Source organism: Phalacrocorax carbo, chromosome 15, assembly GCF_963921805.1.
Source record: "Phalacrocorax carbo chromosome 15, bPhaCar2.1, whole genome shotgun sequence".
Classification (NCBI taxonomy): domain Eukaryota; kingdom Metazoa; phylum Chordata; class Aves; order Suliformes; family Phalacrocoracidae; genus Phalacrocorax; species Phalacrocorax carbo.
This window is the reverse complement of record NC_087527.1, coordinates 7,975,219-7,997,788: the sequence shown is the minus strand read 5'-3', so window position 1 is coordinate 7,997,788 and position 22,570 is coordinate 7,975,219. Positions and strand designations below refer to the sequence as shown.

The following is a 22,570-nucleotide window of genomic DNA, read 5'->3' as shown; positions in this document are numbered from 1 at the left end:
CACCCTCCCCGAAACAGCCCCCCACCAAGAACAGCCTGGCAACAGCCTCCCCAAAACTATCCTGGAAACAGCCTCCCCAAAACAAGCTCCCCAAAACAGCTCTGAAAACTTTCCCACAAACAGCCCCCCCAGACATAGCCCTCCAAAACACCCTCCCTGAAACAGCCTGCCCAAGGAACAACCCTAAAACACCCTCCCCAAAAGAGCTCCCCCCACCAGGAACAAGCCCTGAAACAGCCGCCCAGGCCGAGGTTACCATGAGTGTTTATTAAGTTTTGCTTCTCTGCCCTGCCGGCGCGGGGCTCAGCAGCACCGTAAGGCAGTCGGTTAATAAGGCAACGTGTGCTTCCACAAACACCGTGTCAGGACAGTCCCCCGGCTCCAGCCGGCGCGGCCGTCCCAGCGGAGGGGGCTTGCTCCCACGCAGGTGCTGGAGGAGTTGGGTTCACCCCAGAAGGCATCAGCTCCTCTGCAGCGGGCACTGCCGGCATAATTCGGGAAGTTTCTTACCCAGGCGCCCTTCGGTGGGTGAGCGGCATCAGGCTCTCAGCAGCATGCGGTGGGTGCCGGGCACAGCGCAGCCGAGGGTGCAGCAGTGCAGTCCAAGAGTCAGGGTAGAGCCAAGGCAGTATCGGCAGGACACTGCCACCAGCCACGCTTCATTCCCCGTCCCGCAGTAGGTGTAAACCCAGCGGTTAGGATTAGAAGCAGTTGTTTTTCGTCTTTAGTACAAAAGCTTGGGAAATCCTACGACGACACAGGGTACAATTGTTTTATTGCTGTATTCTCAATAGAAAATTAATTTTTTTTTCTTAAGAAAACAGGTTATCCACTGCAGACCTAGACAAAAGTGAAAGTCCCCTGACAGCCGGGAGCCGCCCCAGCTGCCTCAGTGATTAAGACGCAGGTAGCACCCGTCACACCTTATTAAAGCCCTGCCAGTCCCGTGCGAGCGTTAGGCTTTGTAGCTCAGCTCGGCGTTCATCTTTGTGTACATCTCATAAATTGCATCCAGGATGGGGGTGACCCTTGAGAGGAACTGATGAATCTTCTCTATGCTTTCCTCCTCTTTGACTTCTTTACCCTTCTCTAATGCCTTCAACAAATCTGATTTGTACGGAAGAGCATAGACCGAGCCCTATAAAAAAGGGGAAGAAGCTGTGAGGCTCCCACAAACCCAAAGTCCTCCCCATCCCACATGCAGGACCCCGGTTTGGGTCGTTCCCATGCACCTCTGAGTGACCCATTCAGGACGCTGCAGGGTCTTTGGGCGCTTGGAGGTGCATAGGAACAACCTTGGGGATGTTGGCTGGACACCTGGAGAAGCAGGGACGTGCAGAGAGGGTCCCATGGAAATACTGCTCAAAATAGACCAGCAGCTTCCCACGTTTCCAAGTCCTTATTCCCCTAAAACACATTGCTGCTCGGGGCAACTAATGGAGCAGCTGGGCTTAAAGAAAGGCTGCTTTCCTCTGCAGAGACATGAATGCTCACCGTGAAGAGCTTCTGCAGCATCCAGCCGTGGTATTTCTTCAGTGCAATCTCGTAAGCCTTCATGGCATTCACTCGGATGAGGTTCGGGTGCTCCTCGTCCCGCTCACCATCAGAGATGCTCTGCAGCAACACCAGCATGAATTTCAGGCCCCTGTGAGAAGAAGAGGGATGTTGGGGTGGGGAAGGGGATGCTGCTTCCCAGCCTCCAGCAAGGCAGCCCCTGAACTCAGCGCATCCAGGCCCCCCAAAAACCCACGGCCCAAGCAGGACACCCTCCCCACAGGGCTGATGCCTGCCCCTGGATGATCCTGCCTATGCAGCCAGCACGCTGGGCTGTGCTCCCTGAAACACAGCACCCCATGCTGCCCCGGCCAGACCCAGCCTGAAGGGACCAGGTGGACCCACGCTCCCCGCAGCAGCCTCCGGCTGGCCTTCAATGGACTCCCCGTGTGCTGGGACACAGCCCGGAGCAGCCCCAGACGGCATAAATCACCTTTTCAACCACATCAGCGCCAGTGTCGCGCCTGTCTTGGGCCAGGCCGAGCCGTGCATCTCCTTCTCCACCTCCAGGATGTTCTGCAGCGTTTTGAACTTGGCGGGGTTGGAGTCGTAAACCGCCCGGATTTTCTGAGAGGGCAGAGAAGGGGGGGTTTGCTCCTGGGAGCTGCTGGGCAGAGCGGCAGCGGGCTGGTGCTCAGCATGGGGAAACATGGTGTCTGGAGCGAGCACTGCAACTGCTGAACAGTGCTTTCACCAGGGATCTTCATTAATAATGACACACCGAGATGAGCCACCGCTGAGCCCGAAAGCCCCATGGGAAGAAAAGTCCTTTTTAAACATCTCTGGGACTTGCCTGTCCAATCCCACAGATTCTTTACTTGGGGGCTCACCCCCGCTGAGCCCTCCTGCATTCCTTCTTACCTTGATATTTCCAGTCAGGTCTGCTTTGACTGGTGAGTAGACGATGGGAGTCCCCAGGCAATCTGTGGAAACACGGAGGAAGGACAATTTGTCATTAGGGGACACAGGAGATGCCACAAAGTCCTGAGTCGTAACCAACAGGTTTCACCTTAACCACAGCCAAGGCACTGAGACACATGGCAGCGAGGCTGGGAGTGGATCTTCAGGCTTCATGCATGGCCGTGGCGAGTGGCTGCTGACCCTCCAGGACAGCCCTGCCTCCTGCCCCGGCCCCGCCAGGAACCCCGGCCCCAGGACACGGCCCAGATGCCATGGTCTGGAGCAGCCAGAAGGACTCAGGACCCTCCGTGCCCATCCCCAGGCAGGCAGCCCCACGCCTGCCCAGCCGAGCCCTGCCACCGAGCCGTCACACAATGGCTGACATTGTGGAGGGCAGCAGGACGGCGCAGGCCATCGTGGCACGAGGGCGGCCATGCCAGCACACACCCCCGGCCCAGACACGGGTGGGACCCACGGGCAGCGCCTGCCCCGAGCGATGCCTCCGGCCGGGGCGCGCTAAAGGAAGGTGGCCGGGCCCCGCTGCGGCGGCGGCAGCTCTGCCGGGGCGTGGGGCCCCGGGGTCAGCGGGACGTTTCCCAACGGGGCTGCTCGGCAGGTTTGACAGGACCGTGATGCAACCCCGGCCCCACGGGGCCGCTTCCCCGGCCGACACCAGGCACCGGGGGAGGGTATCAGCCGGGCCCGGGGGTGAGCACTTACCGGGGGCCCAGGACCGGGGCGGGGTGAACACGACCCAGACTAGGGGAGCCCCAGAGGCGAGCACGCCGGAGCGGGGGGGACACCTAGGAGCGGGGAGAGGCTTCCCCGCCCGGCGGGGCCCGAGGGCTCTCTGCCAGCAGACGGCCACGGCTGGGCGCAGCGGCGGCGCCGGTGCCGGGCCGGGCCCTGCCGTAGCTCCCACCCCCGCGGACGGGCTCACCGAAGAAGGGCGGCAGGTGCGCCACGGCCTCCAGGAAGGGCAGCGTCTCGATCTGCTTGTCGGCCGGCAGCGGCTTGAACTCATGCTCCAGCAGCAGCGCCATAGCCCGGCCCCGCACCGCCCGCTCCGCACCGGCGCCAGCCTCGGTACCGGCCCCGTACCGGAACCGGCCCCGCCGCCCGGCCCGGCCCCGCGCTGCCGCCCACGCCGCTCCGACCAATGGCAGCGCACCGCCCACACCCCGCCCGCCAATAGGGCCTCGGGGCGGTGCTGGGGGGCAGGAACAGCGCTGCGGGGCGGGGCGGGGCCGCGCCGCGCTGCCCTCAGAGCTCCCTCGGCCCCAGCAGCCAGGGCAGGCCGCTGCCGGTGGAGGCCAGCTGGCCGGTCCCACCGCCGCTCAGCCCACCCCGGTTCATCCCCCGCTGCCGCCCGGGGGCAGCGCGGCTCGGCCCCGGCCTGCTCAGGACCCTGGTGCAGAGGGGAAAGCCGAGCATCCCCCGCCGTGGGTGTTTACACCGTCTGGGCCCCGCACCGGCCCTTCCTCCCCGGCCCCGGTGCCGCGTTCCAGGCCGGTCGTTGTTGAATTATTTAGAGGACATCAATTTTTCATAGGGAGCAGATGGTTCAGGTAGCGCATCCCTCGCTGCCCTGGCACGGCCTGGCCTGTGCCTGGCCGACAGCCCAGCCTAAACCCTAATGAGGGAGTGATTAATTTTAAACACCTCTGCAAAGGGCTGGGGGTGGAAAGTGACACCGAACTCCGTCCGGGCAGAGCTCACCTCATCGCAGGGGGACACGGGGATCTGGCAGCATAGAGAGAGGGGATGGGAGCGGGGAGAGGCTGGGCTGCAGCACTGGGAAGGGTATTTACTGGTGGCAGGACCCCAAATCTGGTGGTTTTAGCATGAAAAACAGGTCGTGGGGTGATACCAATCCCTGGCTCAGGCAGAGGGTGTTGGCAGAAGGCCGCAGCTGGGAGCCGCATGTCACCAGCAGCAGAACACACAGGGTTCACTGGCTGCTGCCTCCTGCCTCTGCCGAGCCGGTGCCTGCGGTGCCCACGACCCGTCCCCAGGTGCTTGGCACATCCCAGCTCAGCCAGAGCCTGGCCTGGTTGGGGCTTGGTGCGGGACAAGCTTCTGCAGGTAACGCTGGGCTGGTGTTGCCACCAAGGCTGGCAGAAACATAGAATCATAAAGGTTGGAAAAGACCTCTAGGGTCATCAAGTCCAACCATCAACCCAACACCACCGTGCCTCGTAAACCATTTCCTGAACTACCACGTCTACACATTTTTTGAACACCTCCATGGATGGTGACTCCACCACCTCTCTGGGCAGCCTGTTCCAATGCCTGACCGCTCTTTTAGTAAATATATTTTCCCTAATATCCATTCTAAACCTCCCCTGATGCAGCTTGAGGCCATTTCCTCTCACCGTATCACTTGTTACTTGGGAGAAGAGACCAGCCCCCACCTCACTACAACCTCCTTTCAGGTAGTTGTTGAGAGCAATAAGGTCTCCCCTCAGCTCCTCTTCTCCAGACTAAACACCCCCAGTTCCCTCAGCCGCTCCTCATCAGACCTGCTCTCCAGACCCTTCCCCAGCTCCGTTGCCCTTCTCTGGTCACGCTCCAGCACCTCAGTGTCCTTGTACTGAGGGGCCCAAAACTGAACCCAGCATTCGAGGCGCGGCCTCACCAGTGCCGAGCACGGGGTGCGATCCCTGCCCCGCTCCTGCTGGCCACACCAGTGCTGACACAAGCCCGGGGGCTGGTGGCCTCCTTGCCCAGCTGGGCGGCAGAACGCGGTCCCCCGGGGCGGGGCGGCCCGGTGCGAGCCCGCGGGGAGCGGCCGCTCCTCCGTTCCCGCGAAGCCGGGCCCGGCGTGTCCCTCGGCGGCGGCCGTAGCGGCCGGGAGCGTTGCCATGGAGCCGGCCCTCGGTACCGGGCGGCGGGCCATGGCGCTGCGGCGGGCGGCGTGGGGCCGGGCCCGCGCCCCGGAGCGGTGGGCTGCCGAGCGGCGGCGGGAGCTGGAGGCGCGCAGCCGGCAGCAGTGGGAGCGGGCCAGTCGCTCCTTCGCCGAGGCCGCCATTTGCTGCTCCAGGCAGGCGCGGTGGAGCACACCGGGCGCCCTCCCGCCCCGGTACGGGCCGGGCCCGGGGGAGGGAGGCCGGGCACCGGGAGGGGAGGCCGTTTCCCCCCTGACGCTCCCGGGTGTGTCGCAGCACGGCGGCGGCGCGGCGGGAGGCAGAGGAGGCGGCGGCGGCCCGGCTGGAGGAGCGACGGTCGCGGCTCCGGCGGCTGCTCGGCGAGGAGCGGGAGGCGCTGGCGGCGGAGCTGCGGCGGGTCCGCGGGGCGGAGGCCGTCGGGACGCGGCAGCGGAGCGAGGAGCTGCGAGCCAGCCGGGAGGAGCGGAGGAGGCAGGTGAGGGAGCGGCGGGGCCCTCCCGCGGCCCGGCAGCCCGGGCTCCGTTCCTGGGCGCTGCCGGCGCTCGGCGGAGGAGCGCTCGTACGGCTCTGCCGGCGCCCTGGCTTTAGATGTGCAAATTGCACTTGCTGGGGTCTCCACAGAGGTGCCCCCAGAGCGTTTTTCAGCACTTGGTGCGCTCAGCTAATGGCTGCCTTGGGAGGGTTAGAGTCTATAGAATGCCCTGAGCTGGAAGGGACCCGCAAGGACCATCGAGTCCGGCTCCTGCCCCTGCACAGGGCACCCCAAATTCACACCGTGGCTCTGAGGGCCTTGTCCAAGTGCTTCTGGAATATCACCAGGCTGGTGCCGTGATGCCTCCCTGGGGAGCCTGTCCAGGGCTCCACCACCCTCTGGGGGAAGGACCTTCTAATGCCCAGCCTAACCCTCCCCTGGCCCTTCTCCCTGCCGTTCCCTCGGGCCCTGGCGTTGGTCTCCAGAGAGGAGAGAAGAGACCAGCGCCTGCCCCTTCTCCTCCCCTTGGGAGGGAGCTGCAGAGCGCGATGAGGGCCGCCCTCGGCCTCCTCCAGGCTGAAAAAAACAAATTACTTCATCTGCTCCTCATACAGCTTCCCCTTTAAACCCTTCACCAACTTCGTGGCTCTCCTCTAGACACTCTCTAGTAGCTTTGTATCCTTAATATAAAGGATACTGTGGCACCCAAACCTGCGCACAGTACTCGAGATCTCGAGTTCTTCTGTACTCTGACATAATCCAGCTCTTGTGTTTCCAGGTTGCTGAGCGGCTGCTGTGTGAGCACTGGAAGAAAAACAATGCTGAGCTTCGGGAGGTGATGTTACTTTCTTTTTAGTGCATTTATTAAACCAGTTTTTAACTCAAAAGTTATCATACATCTACAGTTGTCATTCATCTTGAATCACAGCAATTGTCCTGAGTTCTGATAAGCAAAAGGCAAAAAAGGAAATGGCTTAACTGTGTAAGAAGTCTCCCTCAAAACTGGTATTTTTCAAAAACAGTCAGGAATCTGTTCTGACACTGAGAGGAGATTTTCACTGCTGTGATGTAAATATCTCAGGTCCTTTTTAAAGCTGTACCTGCATTGTCCTTGGTGCTTCCTTATTCTTTATTCCACCGACCTGCTGCTCTAGCTGCCACAGTTCTGGTTTCAGTGTCACTGTAGTGTTTCGCAGAGCTGGCACATGACATTGACCCTCAGCTTGTGACCTGCTGGGCACCGAGGACACACAGACGAGCCCACCTCTGCAGGAGCAGATCCTGCTGGGACTTCAGGGCTCTGGCTGGGCTGGGAGGAGCTCTAGAGAGTCTGTCTAGATCCTGGGGGACGGGAGAGCCACTGGCACTAATGGCATCTGTTGTCATTTGCAGGTGGAGTCAGAGCTGCACAGGAAGCACGCAGTAGAGGCTTGGGGTGATCAGCTAATGCAAAAAGCCAAGGTACGCTGGGGTAGCCCTGGTGTTACTGGTCACTAGGGCAGACTCCTGAAACACGTGAGCAGGTGGAGATGTGGTGCTATGTGCCTTTTGACCTGCCTGGCAGACAGCTTGCCTTCCTGTACAGACACGGCTCAGATGTGGAGGGAGTGGGAGTTGGCTGTTTGTTTGTTTTTCTCACACCAGTCTTGAACCAAATAGCGACTGAGGTCACCGTGCTCGTTCCCACGGCAGTGGGGTGTTCTGGTGTCTGCAGAACCACAGGAGCTGCTAACAGGAGGGATGCTTCTAATAAAGAGCCACCGTTCCTGTCTAAGTCCACGCTCTCTGTCTCCTGGAAAATCCAGTGTTCTCTGCTGAGTGGGTCTGTTGCAGGATTCGGTGTGGCACTGGGTGCTCGTCTAACAAACAGCAAACTGCAGAGCAGAGCCAGGGCAAAGCTGCAAGAGCTCAGTGTTTTAATATGCACATACTAGATATGGGAATGCAGTGATTTTGATGTGAGAGAATAATAAAGGCCTTCAAATACGGATTTCAGAGTTAACTAAAACAATAGTCTATGTTGTAATAGGAAAAACTGAGTGTATCTTTAAGACCACCTGTGCAGGGTCCTGCGAAGAGTGTGTATAGGCTGATAACCATTTTCAGGCAGTGATCAGCAGGTAGTTTTGCTTTGTACTTGTGTTCCTTCCTAGTGTATTTTGTTCCATATTTTCCCAGTATGTGTCAGCTTGCAGGAGGTTTGATTTGTGGATTTCTTGAGCCGGAGGCTATTTCTTTGTGTTAGCCTAACCTTAAATGCTGTGCTTTCTTTTGGTTCGGAAAGCAAGAAGCAACTGAACTTGAAGAGAGAAAACATCATGAAAATGAATATGAAATTGCACAAAGGGAAGCGCTGGAAAGAATGAGACAAGAGGAAGAGAAGCGTCAGCTGGAAGAGAAGGAACAAGCAGAGACATTGCTTCAACAAATAGAAGAACTGAAATTACAGGAGACTAAGGTAATCTTTGGTTTCTCCTCATTTGAGAAGGAAATTCATTGTTTCACTTGGAAGTACAGCAACACTGATCTGGCCTCTTCCCTCCAGGTTTCCAATAGATTAAATCTGGAATAAAGTTAGTTGTGACCTAATTTCTGTTGGTAAGGTAGACCTCTCCCATGAATGCTGGCATAGTAACTGCATTGTGGTAGCTTTTGTTTTCTCCTCTTGAAATGTGAGCACCCTTTGGTGCGGCACCAGGTGAGAAAAAGATTTGTAGGAACTTTTAAGTGTGACAGGTTCAGGTCAAAGGCTTTTTCTGCTGGGGCTTCTCACAGTGTCTCTTGAGCTGTGAGCCACAAATTAAATTAATATGGAATATTTGCTGCAATGAGGATTTTGATTGGTTGCAGAGGAGAGAACAGGGTACAAACTCCGGTACAAACGCTCTCTCTGGGATGACCTAGCTTTCTGATGTACTCTTTCTTAGTGGTTGGTTTTTTCCTTTTAGGCAACAAAGCTGAAAAAAGAACAAGAAAATTTATTAAAGCAGCAGTGGGAGCTGGAGAACTTGGAAGAAGAAAGGAAACAAATGGAAGAGCACCGGAAGAAGAAGGAACTTGGGTACGAGATTGCGTGTAGCCTGTTTCAGCAGGGCTTGGATAGGACCTGTTCCTATGTCCGCAGTAGTAGCTGCGGCACAAGGAGCTACTTCAGATAGCAGCGGTGGGTTGTAAGTGTGTGGGTTTTGATGGAAGCGCCCAGAACAGCCAGAGAGCAAACGCATTGGTGCCATTACTTCTTTTTGCCTATGGTAGCAGTAGCAGGTACCTCTGTTGCCTCTAAGTTACATTGTAGATATAGCTTCTCGAGTGCTGGTGTACAATCACACAGGGCTTTAGCATCAGTGTGAATGTTTTTTTTTCTCCTTCAGTCGCTTTTTGAGGCATCAGTGCAATGCCCAGCTAAGGAGACGAGCCCAGCAGATACAAGAGGAACTGGTAAGAGAAAGTACCCCATGATTCATATGTTATAGATACTGTGTGCTGAAGAAACTTGTTCTTTGTGTTTTGTTTACGCGTCCACCTCTGATGCCTACAGATAATTAGTTGGAAGCCCCTTCCAGCTTGTGAACAGGGCTGGAGCAAAAAGATCATGGGGAAGCCAGCAGACAGTGTCTTCCTGAGCACACCCTTGACACTACGTCACCAATAACTTGTTTAGAGTAGCCCTGCACATGGGCTGGGAGCCTGTTGGATCATTGTTAATCTTGTGGTTTTTGTCAAGGAGATAGACAGGCAAATCTTATTAGCCCTCCTTGCAAAAGATGAGGATCAGCGCCGCCAGTCTGCACGACAAGAACGAGCTGTTGCAGACGTTGCCTGGATGAAACGTGTCATTGAGGAACAGCTCCAGTTAGAAAAGGAGAGGGAGGCAGAGCTGCAGACTATTTTTAGGTGAGTCTGCCCACCTTTGAACGTCGTCTAAAGAGACCGCATGTGCTGAATGTGCCTGCCTGGTTGGCAGAGCAACATTCGTGTTTGTTAAATAGGCTTTGAAAGCGGACGTTAGAAAGGGGTGCCTGCTTGGCCTTGCAGTTCTAGAAGCGCTGCAGTAGAAGTGAGCTCTGCCCCTTCAGTCCGTGTGCTAATACCATGCTAGGTGGTCAGCGTGCCAGTACAGACCGACCCAAAGCTTTTCTGCCAGGACAGAATCAAAACCTGCAGCTGTTTTTCAGTTACTTTGGCTCAACACCTAGTCCATAATTTCTATTACATTAGCTCTAATGCAGCAGCTTTAATAACAAAAGAAGGTAGTGACACAGAGACAGCAAGAATTACCTTTTAGCTCTAAGTACTTTGTGACCAACTTTCAGTGATTCTGCGGTACTGATGTGGAGGGTTTTAGTCTCAGTGACTCCAAAAATTGGCATATTGTTTCTTTTTGTACCTCGGAGCTTGCAGATGAGAGCAGCCTCAGGTTCCTTGTTCAGATTCAGCTTACGCTCTTCCCAGCTCAGAATGCATCTTCACTGGTGACAGGACACAAATTTATTTCGGTGAAGGTTTTGTTGCAGAGGGAAGATGTCTTCAGCTTTTCCCGCAATGCCCTTAACTACTCGCGTCCCGTGTGAAGTAGTAACCTTGGTAGAGGCACGCTTCCTCCCGAGGCCTTCCTGTGCCTGGTGCAGATTAGTACATCCAAGAAGTCCTGCTACAGGCCAGCGTTTCCTTCAGCGCATTACCTCCTGCTGCGCAGTAACAGGGAAAGCAGAGGGGCTCTCTGGCATAGGCACGGGTGGGGTGGGCACACCTGGCAACAAACGTGAAGAGAAAAACGCAAGCGCTTCTCTAAAGCACAGAGTAGCTCGTCTATGCCCATGGGGTATATAGGGTTTTTTTGACTGCAAGTAGTACCCTCAGAGATAATTATTCCTCTCTCTTTTAGAGAAGAAGCTAGAAAAATGTGGGAGAAGAGGGAAGAGGAGTGGGAAAGAGAGAAGGCGGCCAGGGATCGCCTGATGAATGAGGTGATGACCTTCTTTGATGAGGTGTCTCTCCTGGTTTGGCTCTGACACTCCAGCCTCCAGAGGGTTACAGCCTTCAACACCCAGGGCAGAATTTTTCTGCTTGTCCGATACATTTTCTGAGAACTGTGTAACTGCCTGTACTGAGATTTCCCCAGTTCTGCTTCCAAAACTGGCCCCTCGCTTGACTTACCTTCTCCCTTAATCCTCTTACTTCACAAAGGTCCTTGCAAGCAGGCAGCGCCAGATCCAAGAGAAGATGGAGTTAAACAGGCAAGCCCAAGAAGAGTCTATAAAGTATCGAGAGCAGCTGATTAAAGAACTCGAAGAGGCGAAAGAGCGGGCTAGGCAAGAGAAGGAGCAGGAGGAGGAACTGAGGACGGCCCGCAGGCAGGAGCTGGAGGCGCAGGTACAGCATGCTTTCCAGATACACACCCCACTGCTGGAGGCGCCCAGTCCGTCCGATCTCACCGTAACAGCTCTGTCTTCTCCGTGCCCAGCTGACAGAGCGCCACTTGCTAGAACAGGAGGAGCAGCAGTGCCAGAGGGAGGAGGAGGAAGAGGAGAGATCAGCGCGGCAGCGCTGCCAGGAGCTGGTGCGGCAGGAGACCAGGCGCGTGGCCGAGCAGGGGTATCGCAGCAGGGTAGGTACCGCGGTGCGGGGAGGCCTGGGCGTACACGCACCCTGACAGGCGAGCCCAGCGGGGAGGCGACTGCATCGCGCAACCGTCACTGCTCTGGTCTGCACCTTAGCTGGCAGAAGGCTGGGCCTGCTCCTGGCGCTGTCTCTAACAGAGGTCTATAGTTCTTTCTTAGAAATTGTTTTTCTTTTGCTGATACAGATGCTTTAGGTCCCAATTTTTAAATCATTTTTGAGGCAGACTTGTTGCTACTGCCTCAAATGTTCTAATTCTCAGCATTGCCAGCTGCATTAATGCAGTCGGTACAGCACATCTCGGCTGCTCAGCGTCCTTCCCTCTTCCATTGTGCTTTGCCTAGCTCTTAAAACTAAGCTGACTTTGAGTAACCGCATGTCCAGCAGCTCGTATTTTTCATACTAATCTATGAGCTACTCGGCAGAGTAACTCACCTCTGTCATTTGTTGGACAGTAGCTGCTAAAGCCAGAGAAAGCTGGAAGAAGGTGCTACTGCCTTCAGGTATCAGCTTTCAGACACTACTGATGCTTTTTCTCGGAGGATACGCTGTACCCTCCGCAGTCCCTTCTTTGCAGGCTGAATAGCACACAGGCGGAAGGTTAATTCTAGAGCCCATGAAGTAGTTACAATCTTTGTTTTGGCACCATTAGCTCCACAGTTACCCGAAAGCAGCGTGGACCTGAAGGCTCTTTGCACCCGAGGAACGAGCACTAAATGCAGTTGCAGACTACAGAAAGAGAACTCTGAAGGAACCCCTGAAATAAGGGTGGCTCTGGCAGCCTACAGTGACACTGAGACTCGGCGCAGTAGACTTCTGAAAATACTTAGCTGCAGCCCAGCTGAACGCGAGCAAATTCCTACCGGCTTCCAGAAGGCGGAGGCACAGGTGCCCTTGGCGGACTGAACTGCTTCACTTTCTCCGTGCTTCGGAGTTGTGATGATGCATTTTAGCATGTGCGACACTGGGGCAAGACAGCAAATAAACAGGCCCTTTCGATCCGAACTGTCACAGACTCTGTCCTGCCCTGGAACGGGGACCGTAACCCATGCCATGCCAGGCTCCCGCCGCCGAGAAGCAGGACCTGCCTCTAGGCCCAGCTGGCTTTTCGGAGTTAATTCTTAACACATTGCAAAGCCATAAGATAACGTGTGCTGTGGCAGTAACTGTTAACATGCCCAGTTCCTCTCCAGGAGGTACTGAAGACTTCATTCATTGAACTCATTTCATAAAATAATGAATAACAGCAACGTGAACAACCGTTTGTTTCTTTACGCAAGCAAACTGCTGCCACAGGAGGGGAGGGGTGGTTATTGCACTTGACTCCTTGCTATTAGCACAGGCGCCTGCAGCTGCTGTGGCACGCTCAGAGCCCGGCCTGAGGAGCTGTCACAGGGCTGGTACAGAGACAGGTGCTGCTTCGGCACCGCAGGCTTTACTCAACTATAGGAACCTTTTCCAGATCTTTTCTTTAGGGAACCAGCAGTCACATAACCCCAGATAACTCTGCACACTGAAAGGGTTTTAGCATTTTATAGTAATACAGTAAACAAAAGATTAAGTCAAAATATTGTACAGACAGAATGACACAGATAAATACAAGTTTTGGAGAAAGGCAAAAAAAATTTTACGTTCCTATGCAGCATTTTGTGAAGAAAGAGGAGACCTAGTCATAAAAAACCCACCATTGTTACTCCAGGTACTACAACTCCTGCCCCACAGTGCAGTATGATTTGAGGGCTGATGTACATACTGCTATTTAGTTCCACCATTGTTTTGACCCACTCCACTCGTTTGTGAAAGGAGCTGACGCAGCACATCAGCCCGTGCTCAGACCCCTTCTGTTACCGAGGACATCAGAAAATGGCCTGTTGTCTTGCGTGACAGTCACGGTGGTTCGGGAGCGGTGGTGCAGGGGGGCCATGCCCAGCCTGGAACAAGCGTTTGCTTGGAGATGGGGGAACGGACCAGAAACGCTGATTCAAGTGACAGAAGGGGCTGTCCGTTCCGGGTTGGCCATGCCTTGATAGCTACGCCTTCCAACAAGCAAACGGTTGATTTTAGAGAATCTGGCGTTAGCGTGGCTGCAACAAGGGCTTGCAGTTATTAAAACATCCTTTTTTTTTGGAACAGAGGCAAGTTTAAACAACTGATAACTTACAGCATAACTCAGTGTTAACCTGCTTTGGAAATCAGGTAAGATATGTTAAAGGAAAGCATATAATGGCGTCCTGAGAGATTTAAAAATACCATCCGCTGCCTTTCAATGATGCCAATTTTAAGGAAAAGTTCCTAGAAGACCATCAATGTAGTTAATTGCCAGTAGCATGATTTTGAAGTAGGTTTTGCAAATGCCTTTTGCAGTTCTAATCCCAGCCTGTCCGCATTCCCGTGAGTTTAGAGACAGTCCTGGGAATCAGAAGTGCAGAAAGGAAATAGAAAACCCCACAATGAAGAACATTAATTTACTGGGTTGTCATCTACTCCCTCCACTCCTTCCCTCCTTCAAGCTTGCACTACTTTAAAAAAAGGAGCTAATTACAACATACCAGAATCCAACAGTGTTATGGCACTCAGTGTTTATATATACATATAAACATGGTATGATTTGAGAAGGAACCAACCACTGAACTTCAGTTCACCTAAATATGGCAGGTTTTTTGCCAGAAAGCCTTGAAGAGTTTGTGGTTTTGGCAGACTGCAGGCCTGGTTGTGGAACAGCAGAAAGCCGTTTCTGACTCAAATGTTTCTGTGAAAACCATCTCAATCTTCACATCAACTGCCGCCACGTGACAGCCGCTGCAGTTCCGTAACTTTGCTCGTAACTAAAAGATCGCTTTACGCGGCAGCCAGCTGAAGTGCCGCGGCCAATCCCCGAAATGACAACACGCTTCCGCATCGCAGGAATTAGTGATCCCCCCCTCCACCATGGAATTTAGTTTCCCAAAGACCTCATTTTTGAAAGTATGGACTGACATAGTTCCATGAACTGTTTTGAATGAAAAAACCTAAAACACACGCTGACATTTGTCACCCACCTACCTTTCGAACAGGCAGCCTGGCTTGGGTTACTCCATAGGTAAGTTGTAACATTTTGAATGATTCGCATAAAACTTCCTGGATATCAGAAATCTTTTCACATTCAGATATGTTGAGGTACAGAGGTTACACGCTATGGCAGACGCAGCTGCTTTTGCACTGGCACTCTTTTAACTTCCTTTTTTGTTTAACTATCACAGAAATCTTTAGCAAAATTGCGTCTTGCATTACTGAGCAATGCTGCTGCAAACAAGATGGTGCCTTGAAGAAGACGGTAAAATCCTGTAGGAAACTTAAGAACGAATTATAAAATCAGAAACTAAGGATAATATTTTAACCACTAATGCCCTAAAGCAACAAACATATATTAATGGCATAGTGACAACTAAAAGAAGTAACTACTAAAGTTTCAAATTCCTTCCAAAACAGGTAAAGTGACAAAGACCATGGATAGTTACATGTAATAAGCTCGGATGCCCACAACTACTATCGTTTTAGCAGACTAAAAACATTATTGCACAACAGTTGATATGGGAACAGGTAATATTCGGCTCGTACTCCATGATCAGGACTACAACCTCCTTCTCCCTGCTGGGTAGCAGTTACTGTCCTGGAGCCTTCAGAGCCCGTTCCGCTGCGGGGTCGCAGTCAGCGGCATCACGGCACGCGAGGCTCCAGGACGGACAGAGCAGAGGCAAGATTCTGCCCTCTGATGCGCACAGCTGACTTGGGGGGGGGGGTTGCAAGCAGTATCTGAAAGGAGAACGTGGCCCCAGAGAAACACCTAGCAAGAGCTTGATACAACGCTGGTACGTGATAACAGCTCAACAGCTACACGCAACATGCTATGATCTGTAACTAAACTGGCAACACAGGCACAAAATAAGGCAGTGGGTTAAATTAATCATAAAATTGTTAGAAAACATGCAAAAATAATACTGAGTTTTAAAAAAAAAGTTTCTTGCCCCTTTAGTTTTTCTCATAAAAATGGGAATAGTTCCACACCTATATTTGAAATTCAACCTTTAAAAAACCAGAGTAAAAAGCCAAGTGTGACTCAGTTGTTGTTCTCTTTGGTTGTGATGGTAACCAGCTGTTTAGCAGCCTTGGCGATGTCGTAGGCGCACTGGATAACTTGCTGTGTGACCAGCTGGATGTCTGTCGTAGGGCACGTCTCCACGGGAAGGGTTTTTTTGCACTCGGATTGGAGTCTGTAGGCACTAGATGTCAGCAGACGCAAAGAAGTCCTTACCAGTTCAGATTTGGGTTTCTGGAAAAGGAAAGTAGAAGTTGAACGTGACAGAACAACAAGACCATTTTAGGATCGCTTTTACATTAGCTGGTAGTGGTTCACAAGTGTTCTTCAATACGAAACTGCCGCTGCTAGGGCCCCGCTTTCTGCACAGACTTCTCTGCGCTGTAGGAGATGTAAGACATCGCTGTGGAGATGTGGGGTAGGGATGGATGAAAAAGCTTCCTGGAATTTCTCCTCTCATCTCAGGGACATTTCAAACCACTGCCAGGCAGCACGCAGGGAATATGGCTTCATGCTCTCATTTAGGAAGTTACTCATACAACTTTTCTAGCACCCGTTTACTGCTACCCGGCCCACGTCCTGGCTGCCATCAGGGTACAGCGTGTATAAGACAATCCGTTCAGGTACGCTCAACAGCATTAGATTTTCCTTGCAGTTTTACAGAGGTAGGTAAGACTTTACAAAAACTTAATCACAGAGATTTCCCTCCCTAAAATTTGCTGGAAAGAAACAGATTGCTTTGGTAGATGGGTAACAGATCTAAACATACTTGCAAGTAAGAAATCCAGGCAACGGCATTCAGCTAGAATCTTGAGGGGGACGAGTCTAGCAAAATTCCTGTATAACCACATGACTCTTCAAGCTAGATGCAAGTAGCCTCCAGTTTTGGAGGAACAGCATGCAATTTAGAGTTTGAAGTTCAAGACTAAAATTAGAGGCCTGGATTCACAAAGCAGCCCTTCCCAATTGGCACACTAATAAACACAAAGATGCAAGATTTGACAAAAACACCTCGTCATTTCTCCCTACCTTCGGCTTTTGGTTTTCATTTACTGAAGGAAAATCTACTAAGAAGGAACGAGGCCAAAAGCATTTAAATGCTGAAAGGTACTTACTTTTGGGAACAAGGCTGCCATTTCCGTTACTGCCACATGTATTCTCTCGGAGCATGGTATATAGCTGCAAAAAGATGCAAGGTATTATTCATTATGCAAAGACTCCCCTTCCTCTTCAATTTCACTTGTCAGTGGCTATTATTCGAAAACAACTGAGTAACAAAACCCCCATATATTATCTAAAAATATCTTTGTAGGCTGCACTGAAGGTAACTGAAGCAGGTAGGGCAACACACAATATGGTGACTTCTGGTGTCGCCTCATCACTCCCCAGCATGCTGCAGCACGAGTTTGTATGTAACTATGCGACTTCAGAAGAAGCCAGAACTTAAACCAGTAGTACAAAATCATTTCTTAAGTTTTCATTATTCTTCAATCAAAGTTTGTTTGAAGGAATAACTGTCGTCCACACCTATTACAACAAACGGTGTCAGAAAAAGTCTCAATTCATACGCAATTATGGAAACATGTCTATGAATATGAACTGCACGTTAATTCACAAATTATGTTTCCTAATTCCCCCCCAGCTATTCACATGTTAGAATTCGTCTCCAGATTTTACAGAAAATTGCTTGGCTCCTTGCGTTGGGTGTATGCGCAATCAACACACTGTTACGCGTGGCAGAGCATGCCCAAGCAAACTGGTTCATGTAAGTCAGGCGCAAAGTAAATTCAATTCTGCAGCTTGAAAATATTTAAACAAAATCCGGTGATAGAGAGGTGCTTTTTTTCTTCAGTACAGTGTTGACAATCAAAAGCAGATTAAAAAAAAACACTTTGTATGTGGGATCTGAGTAAGTTTAGCTTACTGCCATTTCAGGGAAATCTCTATCCATTTGTTTTGAAAGAGATTTTTCTGCAGAAGCCAAGAGACTGTAAAACCAGGCTACTAAAGGAAACGTTTTCAAACTGCTAAGGATCTAAGAAGCTAAAAATATCCAGTAATCTCTGAAGAAAAGTTAAGAAAAAAACAACCCACAAAGGTGTTTCAATTGATATTATGTTTCAGAGTTGATTTCTGGCCATCCAAACTCTTAAAAACAATTTAACAGCCAAGTGTTGCTATTTATAGGACACTCTTGTCTACACCTCTGAAGCAATGCAATTTTCTTGCTGCTCTTTTCCATGTATAAGTTACAAAGTAGAAGCCTTTAAAAAACCACCACTTTGTACCTAAATTACCAAAATACAGTAAACTCAAAAATCTGTATTCGAAACACTTGGCAGCAAGACTGAAGTCTGACCTCCGTAAGCATTTAACCCATCAGTTCTCAGCTAAACTCCGAGTGACCTAACACACACACGCCGCTCTGGGTCAGCAGCCGGGCTGGAAGCTTTAGCTTGTTGCAGGGATGCACGCTGAGGATAAATCTCGGAATCAAGGTGTATTTCCATCCCTGCATGAGGTCATTATCAGCTGAAGCCAGGAGTGCAGCACCATGCACATATTTCCCCTTTTCTGTTTAACAGACTGGAAGGTTAGACACCTACTGAGAATGGGGAACGCCAAACTTCCAGTACAGAATTCATACCTTGCTCTTTTGGTAAAGTTTAACTAAGGGTAAAACATCACATGAAGGTAACTTAAGAACACCAAGATACCTTCTCGGATGAATTTATACACAGTAAACAGACAACGCACAATTCTCATATAGCAGCTTACAGATACATGCATCTCCAAACTACCAACTACTTTCACAGCGTGAGTAACTGGCTAAATATTCAGTAATTCTGCTGAGTTAGCTAATAAAACAAATGCAGGTTTCATTAGTCCTCACAGATTTCACTTCTGACTTATATATCAGATGAAAATTGGTCTGTTCAAACTAGATCTGAAAACTATTTACCGTAAGCTGCTGTGAAGTGCTGCGTTAGTGTGGTCTGTCAAAAGTCTAATCTCAAAAGACTTGGTTTTATGGTTCAAAAGTCTCAATTTCAGACTAAGTTAGTTAACATGATTCAATCTAAAGCAAGAGAATCTCAAAATCACAAAGCAACAGCATTCAAGAAAAATATTCAGCATCTGTAGTTAGGAAAGATCATTGCCTTTTCAAGCAAAAAATGTCAACAAAAACCCACCCCCCCAGTTATAATTTATGCAGTCATCTTGCAACACCAAAGGTGCAAAAATAGGTCACTTGCAAATGCACTGAGAAAGAAGCAACACACTGGGGTCATTTTGGCAATGCAGGAAAATTGCTTTAAAAAGGAGTATTTCCATATGTCTCAAACCACACGAGTTCTTCCAAATAAACTAGAAGTGGAGAAAAGACTTCCAAGTCCACTGTAACTCCCATTCTGCTATTAACAATTCATTTGCCCCCTTCAAGACACACTGAGCAGAACCTTCCCTCATGAAAAAGCCACTTTGCTAATTAAACCCTCCACTAATAAGCAGAGAAAGCACCAAGAATTACTTGAATGAAAGAGACCAAGATTAACGACACATATTTCATAATATGCTCTCTAGATGAGCTGCAAAGGTTTCAGTGTGTCTCGGAGGAATGGCTTTCTAGTCTAAACACTCCCTGTAAGCTCACAGAATAAGCTGACACATTTGTTGGGTTTACACACATTCCAGTAAGACATCAGGAGGATATTCAGGTAGTGACAGTCTGGAAAAAACAATCCATCATGAGCAGTAACTTGTGGTTACCTCTTCCTCCAATCCTGATATTCATCACTGTCAATAATACCTGGGGTGAGAATTTGGGAAATTCCGTTTTAAAGAACATCTCTCTTAAATGTCATTTTTATTTTAGGCATTAATAAACAATATTTTGGTCAGTTTGGAAGATACTATATAAACACGTCTTTCTTCACTGAGTCAAGATACAAATGACCTCATTTGGCACGCCAGCTGTATAAACAGCCGAGGGCCTGAGCTGTCAGGTGCAAATGTTGCATCTTGGGGACTGTGAAACTTCTGCTACTTTTGCAGCAGTGCACAGAAGCAGCAACCGCATGTTGCACTGTCAGTTGTCATCATTTATCTTGATGGACAATAAGCAGGACAGAGACAGGAGAATCTTTTACCCTAGAGACAGAGTTCCAGGCTGTGATTCTGTTCCTCATTACATCAATACAGGGAGCTTCGACTTGAACGGGTAATATCACAGGTTTGCAACTCTCTGTACTAGCGATCTGCAGTTCCTTTATCATCGAAGCATTTCATGCATAGCCTTCAACGACCCCTGTGCCAATGGCGTGTGAGGGAAGGAGGCAGCAGAGACAAGGAGAAAGGACACTGTGCCTGGGAGGCAGGGACAGAGGCCAGAGTACCAGGAGGCAGGACCGGGCTGCTGGATGGTCAGAGGCTGCAGGGGAGCTCTCTCAGCCCAGGGAACCAGCGAGCTGAAGCAGCCGAGGCTATGTCTGAGCTTGAGCGTGCCCGCACGCTCTAATGGTCTACTCGGCCAGTTGAGCACAGGAGAAGAAATGGAAGAAAGCAAGAAAGAAAAAAAAAAAAAAGGAAGACAGTGTTTTATTAATAGATTATATCCTTGCAGCATTTTATTACTCTGATTATCTATGCAATGCGTGATTTTTATTTGCAATGTTCTCAGCACTAGCTTGGAAGATGTATTGTACATCCCTGAGTATCTCACTTTGTTAAGGAAGCGTACCCCTACTGCAAGAAGAGAATGGTGGAACGAGCCTACTCTGTCTCCTGAGTGCCCCCGGCTGCGCAGTTCTCAGCCCACTGAGACAAAGCCAGAGAACAGGAAAACAAAGAACAGCAGTTTCACAGTTCAGCATTTTGCAAAATTATACTTATTTAAGTACTGGCAAGCACCCCACTGCATGCATGGTACAGAAGAGGAAAAAACCAAACAAGAACATAACAGGTTGTTTAAAAATGTATTCACATTAACAGCGCAAGCTAGGTATGCTGCATTGTTTCTTTCAGTGATTTTTAAAAAATGTAATTCAAATACCATAAACTGTGATACACATAAAAACCAAACTAATTTAAAGATTCTTTTAACTGTTGCTTCTCTGTGAGAAACAAGCAACGAGGAATTGCAGTGCAAAAGGTTACGGACAAGGGCAGCAAGCTCAGCACAAACACGTTAGAACTCGCCATTCAAAGAGAGAAGGAGAGGCCGCACGCTGTCCCTTCTAAAAATAGAAAACTACAAGAAGGAAAAAACACAGAACAGAAGTGGCCCCATTGTTGTACACTTCTCTCAGCAAGGCAGGAAGCGAGGGCTTAACATAAACCGCCAGCAGCTTCTCAGAGGCACAGACCCGCACAGAACTAGGGACGGGAGGCAAAATGTAAGACCGGCCAGTCTGCAAGTGCAGATCTTCTGGAGACCAAAGCTGTTCCAGCCTACAATGTGTTCATGCCTGGGAAGGTGTAACCCTTATTTACAGTCTCCTACAGGAGCTGTGCAGGAGCACCACCTGACGATCAGTCAAGGGCAGTATCACTTTTACTTGCCACAGCTATTCTGAAAATTAATTGTTCAGTTGGGCCAGGAGTTACCCGAGGGAGCTGAAGCTGTGTGCTACCTGAGGTACAGGTGAATAGTCTCCTGCTTACCCAGCTACGTCTGTGCCTAAACCCAATAGTTCAAAACAGCTTTTGCTGGTACATTATCTGTACTAATACTTCAGTAGGAGAGCCAAATTCTCCCTGCCTTCACAATTTTTCCCTGAAACAAGACTTGGTGTTACTATCACACTTCTGTGGGGTGTCCTTACCTAAGGCCACATGGGTCTGAAGATCCAAGAGAAACTTAGGCCAAGTTCTCTGCAACAAATTTGATTTATAACTAAAACAACACTCATTTTGCAGGAGGACTTCCCCAGTGCTTCGCTCCCCAGCGCTCCCCGTCCCTGTGCCAGCTGTGGGCAGGGCAGGGCAGGCAGGCAGCGGGCAGCACTGCAGCCAGAGCCCACTCGCAGGGGGCTGCACCGGCCTTTTGGACGGGAGCGTGTGTGCCCACCTCCTGCGCTGGTCACTCATCCCCACTCACCCCGCGGCACCAGGTCCAGTGCACCAGGGAACATCACAGACCTACATGTTTTGTAGGTGTGAAATCAGCATCTCCAGCATTCACACAAGTGGCGGTGGCTGCACTTTTGCAAACACCCAAAGAACTTTCTTCGTTTCCTCACAAACTCCAGAGCTTTTCCGGCATTCACACCTCACCTATCATGCTTGTTCTCTTGTGCTGCTCGCAGCAACTCCTGAATATTCTTAGTGATCTGCTCAGTTTTCCGAATCACGTCTTCCGTACTGGGCAAACTGGAGCTGGGGGCTGTGTCGATGTCTTCAGGGATGGAGCCTTCCCCCTGCCAAATGACACTCCTCTGCCGGCCCTTCCTGCCTGACCTGCAAAGTAACGAAGCAGAGGTGGGCCCTGCGGGACAGAACCGGCTGCTCACTCAGCTCCCTACCCTCCGACCGTGCGGAGCTGTGCCATCAGCTCTGCGTCACAGCACCTACCCCGTCTCCTCCAGCTCCAGAGGGGTGGTAGGGTTATCGTAGTCACTCTCAGACACGCTGCTCTGCTTCTCCAGCTTTGAGGCCTGCAACAAATACAGATTTATTTCAGTGTTGTGCAGAAAAGAAGAGCCCCGAGCTGTGCCAGCACCACGTCCTGTGCACACGGGCTTGCTCTTTAGCACAACAGCCCCTGCACCAGCCACTGCCCTGGAGCCCTGTGTGCCCCTCACCCTGTGCCAGGCTCCTGCTGCCAGCTTGTACCAGAGGACATGGGTGCTGCTGGCGCGGCACGGCCCCACCAGACCCGAAGCAAGGGCTTTGCCCCAGCACCCAGCGGGGCAGGACAGATGGCCACAGCACCACATCCTTCCCCTGCCGCTGAAACTGCCACATGGGCTTGGAGAGGGAGGCCCAGAGGGGAGGTGAGGCCACATGGAGAGGGCAGGACCACCAGGGAGAAAGAGGCCAGACCAAGAGCCAGAGGTCCAT

General features: G+C 51.1%; 3 protein-coding genes across 9 annotated transcripts in view; 1 reads left to right on the top strand and 2 right to left on the bottom strand.

Annotated features, from left to right (window-relative positions):
* Positions 1–758: 758 nt before the first annotated feature.
* On the bottom strand, positions 759–3,589 carry GLTP (glycolipid transfer protein). The gene is made up of 5 exons (XM_064465939.1): positions 3,395–3,589; positions 2,416–2,477; positions 1,988–2,121; positions 1,495–1,645; positions 759–1,138 (listed from the first exon to the last, which is right to left on the bottom strand). The coding sequence occupies exons 1-5, from the start codon at positions 3,495–3,497 to the stop codon at positions 956–958; spliced, it is 633 nt and encodes a 210-aa protein (XP_064322009.1). The 5' UTR covers positions 3,498–3,589; the 3' UTR covers positions 759–955.
* Positions 3,590–5,219: 1,630 nt separating this feature from the next.
* On the top strand, positions 5,220–12,683 carry TCHP (trichoplein keratin filament binding). Its single transcript, XM_064465938.1, has 12 exons — positions 5,220–5,536; positions 5,619–5,817; positions 6,593–6,649; positions 7,207–7,275; positions 8,099–8,272; positions 8,763–8,875; positions 9,186–9,252; positions 9,539–9,708; positions 10,700–10,781; positions 11,002–11,187; positions 11,279–11,422; positions 12,086–12,683. The coding sequence occupies exons 1-12, from the start codon at positions 5,319–5,321 to the stop codon at positions 12,116–12,118; spliced, it is 1,512 nt and encodes a 503-aa protein (XP_064322008.1). The 5' UTR covers positions 5,220–5,318; the 3' UTR covers positions 12,119–12,683.
* A 267-nt stretch (positions 12,684–12,950) lies between these two features.
* GIT2 (GIT ArfGAP 2) overlaps positions 12,951–22,570 on the bottom strand; it is a 34,554-nt gene continuing 24,934 nt past the window's right edge. For 5 of the 7 annotated variants that reach the window (XM_064465929.1, XM_064465925.1, XM_064465928.1 and 2 more), the window contains 4 exons: positions 22,082–22,164; positions 21,785–21,967; positions 16,624–16,687; positions 12,951–15,742 (listed from right to left, as the gene is read on the bottom strand). In XM_064465929.1, the coding sequence (XP_064321999.1) occupies positions 15,530–15,742; positions 16,624–16,687; positions 21,785–21,967; positions 22,082–22,164 (543 nt within the window). In that variant the 3' untranslated portion in view covers positions 12,951–15,529. Of the gene's footprint in view, positions 15,743–16,623; positions 16,688–19,905; positions 20,032–21,784; positions 21,968–22,081; positions 22,165–22,570 lie in introns of all 7 variants that reach the window. The other 2 variants (XR_010375264.1, XM_064465931.1) reach the window with 2 other exon arrangements.

What these genes read in the sequence shown, in the direction of transcription:
- TCHP (XM_064465938.1), top strand. Translation starts at nt 5,319, where the DNA reads ATGGAGCCGGCCCTCGGTACCGGGCGGCGGGCCATGGCGCTGCGGCGG. An exon ending in ACAATGCTGAGCTTCGGGAG is followed by an intron (nt 6,650 to 7,206) that starts GTGATGTTACTT and finishes TGTCATTTGCAG; the next exon opens with GTGGAGTCAGAGCTGCACAG. An exon ending in CGGAAGAAGAAGGAACTTGG is followed by an intron (nt 8,876 to 9,185) that starts GTACGAGATTGC and finishes TTTCTCCTTCAG; the next exon opens with TCGCTTTTTGAGGCATCAGT.
- GLTP (XM_064465939.1), bottom strand. Translation starts at nt 3,497, where the DNA reads ATGGCGCTGCTGCTGGAGCATGAGTTCAAGCCGCTGCCGGCCGACAAG. An exon ending in GCACCTGCCGCCCTTCTTCG is followed by an intron (nt 2,478 to 3,394) that starts GTGAGCCCGTCC and finishes GTGTTTCCACAG; the next exon opens with ATTGCCTGGGGACTCCCATC. An exon ending in TGCTGCAGAAGCTCTTCACG is followed by an intron (nt 1,139 to 1,494) that starts GTGAGCATTCAT and finishes CCTTTTTTATAG; the next exon opens with GGCTCGGTCTATGCTCTTCC.